Source organism: Bison bison, unplaced genomic scaffold (assembly GCF_000754665.1).
Source record: "Bison bison bison isolate TAMUID 2011002044 unplaced genomic scaffold, Bison_UMD1.0 scf7180017864492, whole genome shotgun sequence".
NCBI classification, from domain to species: Eukaryota; Metazoa; Chordata; class Mammalia; order Artiodactyla; family Bovidae; genus Bison; species Bison bison.
In genome coordinates this window covers 8331731-8334351 of record NW_011495051.1, presented here as the reverse complement: position 1 = coordinate 8334351, position 2621 = coordinate 8331731, and the positions used below count along the sequence as shown (strand labels likewise).

The 2621-nt window shown below is 56.3% G+C and overlaps 1 protein-coding gene across 1 annotated transcript in view; it reads left to right on the top strand.

The window, feature by feature from the left end:
* The first annotated feature begins 942 nt into the window (after positions 1–942).
* Positions 943–2621, top strand: part of PPAN (peter pan homolog (Drosophila)) — a 4107-nt gene continuing 2428 nt past the window's right edge. Inside the window, exons 1-5 of the mRNA XM_010828386.1 lie at positions 943–1020; positions 1109–1279; positions 1796–1897; positions 2093–2143; positions 2453–2621. Of these exons, the coding sequence (XP_010826688.1) occupies positions 1003–1020; positions 1109–1279; positions 1796–1897; positions 2093–2143; positions 2453–2621 (511 nt within the window). The 5' untranslated portion in view covers positions 943–1002. The remainder of the gene's footprint in view (positions 1021–1108; positions 1280–1795; positions 1898–2092; positions 2144–2452) is intronic.

Sequence of the window (2621 nt, the reverse complement as noted above, 5' to 3'; positions counted from 1 at the left end):
GAATGGAGTGTCCAGGAGACAGAAGAGAGACGTAGGGAAGGTGGGGAGAAAGGTGGGTGATAGAGACAGAGATGAGAAGAGAGAAATGGGAAAAGCGGCAGAGGAGAAAGACGGAAACTTATAGATGATGAACGAGACAATTGATGGCAGGAGCAAGGCTGGGGAGAGGGAGGCAGACAGGGAGAAGACAGGGATGGGGAGGGGGAGACAGAAGTGGGGAGAGGAGAAAAATTGGAGTGGGGAGACAGGAGAGGGGAAGCAAATGGTGGGGAGACAAATGAGGCAGGGGAGTAAAGTGGAGAGGGGAGACAGGGGAAGGAAACAGATGGAACAGGGAGAGAGATGTTGGGGGAAATCTCTTCCCCCACCCGAAGGTTCTGGGGAAGAAGCCAGAGGCCTGAGGCCAAGACTGGGGCTTTGAGCGGAAACTGGGAGGGGGGAAATTATTGACCAAGCGCCCGCCTTGCCCTGAATTTCCAGAAGGTGATGTGGAGTTTCCATCCCCCAGCCAGTCCACAGACAGGGCCTCTGCGAGGGACAGCTGATCCTCAGGAGCTGGGAGCCCAAGCGAGTAATTGCCAAGGAGCTACCCCCTTCTCAGGCTCCCAAGTGCCAGGCTCCAGGGTGCCAAGTATTGTGTACACATCATCTCTCTTAATTCGCAGGTCAGAGAGGAAATGATGATCATTTAGGATATTTTAGGAGCCTCAGAGTGGAGAACTTGGCTCTCAAAATCGCACAGCTGATGGAAATGGCAGAGGCGGGATTCGAACCAGCGGCTCAGTTCGAACCATGGCCCCGCCCTGGTTTCCGTAGAAACAGGCCCTCTGTGTCTCCATAGCAACCCCTCCGCGGACTTTTTTTTTCCCCCGCCACCTGGTGCGCATGCACTATTGGTGACGTCATCGCGGCGCCTCACATAGTCGACTCGCCAGAGCCGGAAGTGAGCGGAACGGCGCCGGAAGCAGCCGGCAGACGAGACCTCGTGGAAAGGACGGCGGCATGGGACAGTCGGGGAGGGTGAGTCCCGGCGGCCAGGACAGCGGGCAGCGCGGGCGGGGTTCCACCGGCGGCCGCGGGGCTAACCTCTTGTTTCTCGTCCCCGCAGTCCCGGCACCAGAAGCGCGCGCGCGCCCAGGCCCATCTCCGGAACCTCGAAGCCTATGCCGCGCAGCCGCACTCGTTCGTGTTTGCTCGGGGCCGCGTGGGTCGCAGCGTCCAGCAGCTTAGTATGGACTTGAGGCGGGTCATGGAGCCGCTCACCGCCACCCGCCTGCAGGTCAGCATCACCCAGCCCACCTTCACCCGCACTGGGCCTCGTCTTCTCAGCTGCGGGGGTGGCTTCATCCTCGAAACTGCTGGAGGCCTCAGTTTCCCAGGCTGGAGAAAGGGACCTTTATGGGCACCATCGTGCCTGCCTCTCAGGGCTTTGAGGGGCAGCAGCGAGGGCGAGCAGATGAATGCACCCAGCCTGGAGCTTGGCTGAGTGCCTAAGGCTGATGGTTAAGAGGGGACTCGAGTTAGCAAAGCTGGCTTCTCTCAAAGGCCCGAGCCAAGTTACTTAACCTCGCTGAGCCTCAGACGGGCCCTCTGAAAAATGTGGTGGTGCAGTGTCAAGAGACAGAAGCTTCGGTTAAAGTCTGATTGGCTCTAGAGACCAAGAGCATTCCATTCCCCTCTCCCCCTAGTTCTCTAAAGGGTTAAATGCAAGAAATGGCATAACAGGTTAGGCTTAAAGGCTTTGCTTAATAAGAGGTTATCTGTGATTGTCCATTTTTCTTTTCATTGTTTCCAGATACGGAAGAAAAACTCTCTGAAAGATTGTGTAGCAGTGGCTGGGCCCCTTGGGGTCACACACTTCCTGATTGTGAGCAAAACAGAGACCAACGTCTACTTTGTGAGTGGATGCTTTCACTCCCCACACCCTCCTCCGCTGCCAGCTCTCATGATGACCCTTGTGCCTCTGAGCTGCCATGATTCTGGCTTCAAAGTAAACGCTCTGAAGAGATAGGCAGTGGTCTCCATTTCCCACCCCCTCCAACCCCGCTCCTGAATTATACACCTCAGCCCTCACAGATCTTTTTTTCTGCAGAAACTGATGCGTCTCCCAGGAGGCCCCACCCTAACCTTCCGGATCAACAAGGTAAGGACTCAAGGTGACATGGGGCTCAACTGGTAAAGAATCAGCCTGCAAACCCAGAAGACCTGGGTTTGATCTCTGGGTTGGGAAAATCCCCTGGAGAAGGGAACCCACTGCAATATTTTGGCCTGGAAAATCCCATGGACTGTGTGTATAGTCTATGGGGTCACAAAAAGTCAGACACGACTGAGTGATTTTCACAACAACACAAGAGGTCACGTGAGGTCTCCGAGGGGCAGGAGCTGGGTTTGGGGATTGCACCAGCTGTGTGTGCTGGACGGGTGGTCACCCACTCCTCACCTCGCCCTACAGTACACGTTGGTGCGTGATGTGGTCTCCTCGCTGCGCCGGCACCGCATGCATGAGCAGCAGTTTGCCCACCCACCCCTCCTGGTGCTCAACAGCTTTGGCCCCCATGGCATGCATGTGAAGCTCATGGCCACCATGTTCCAGAACCTGTTCCCCTCCATCAACGTGCATA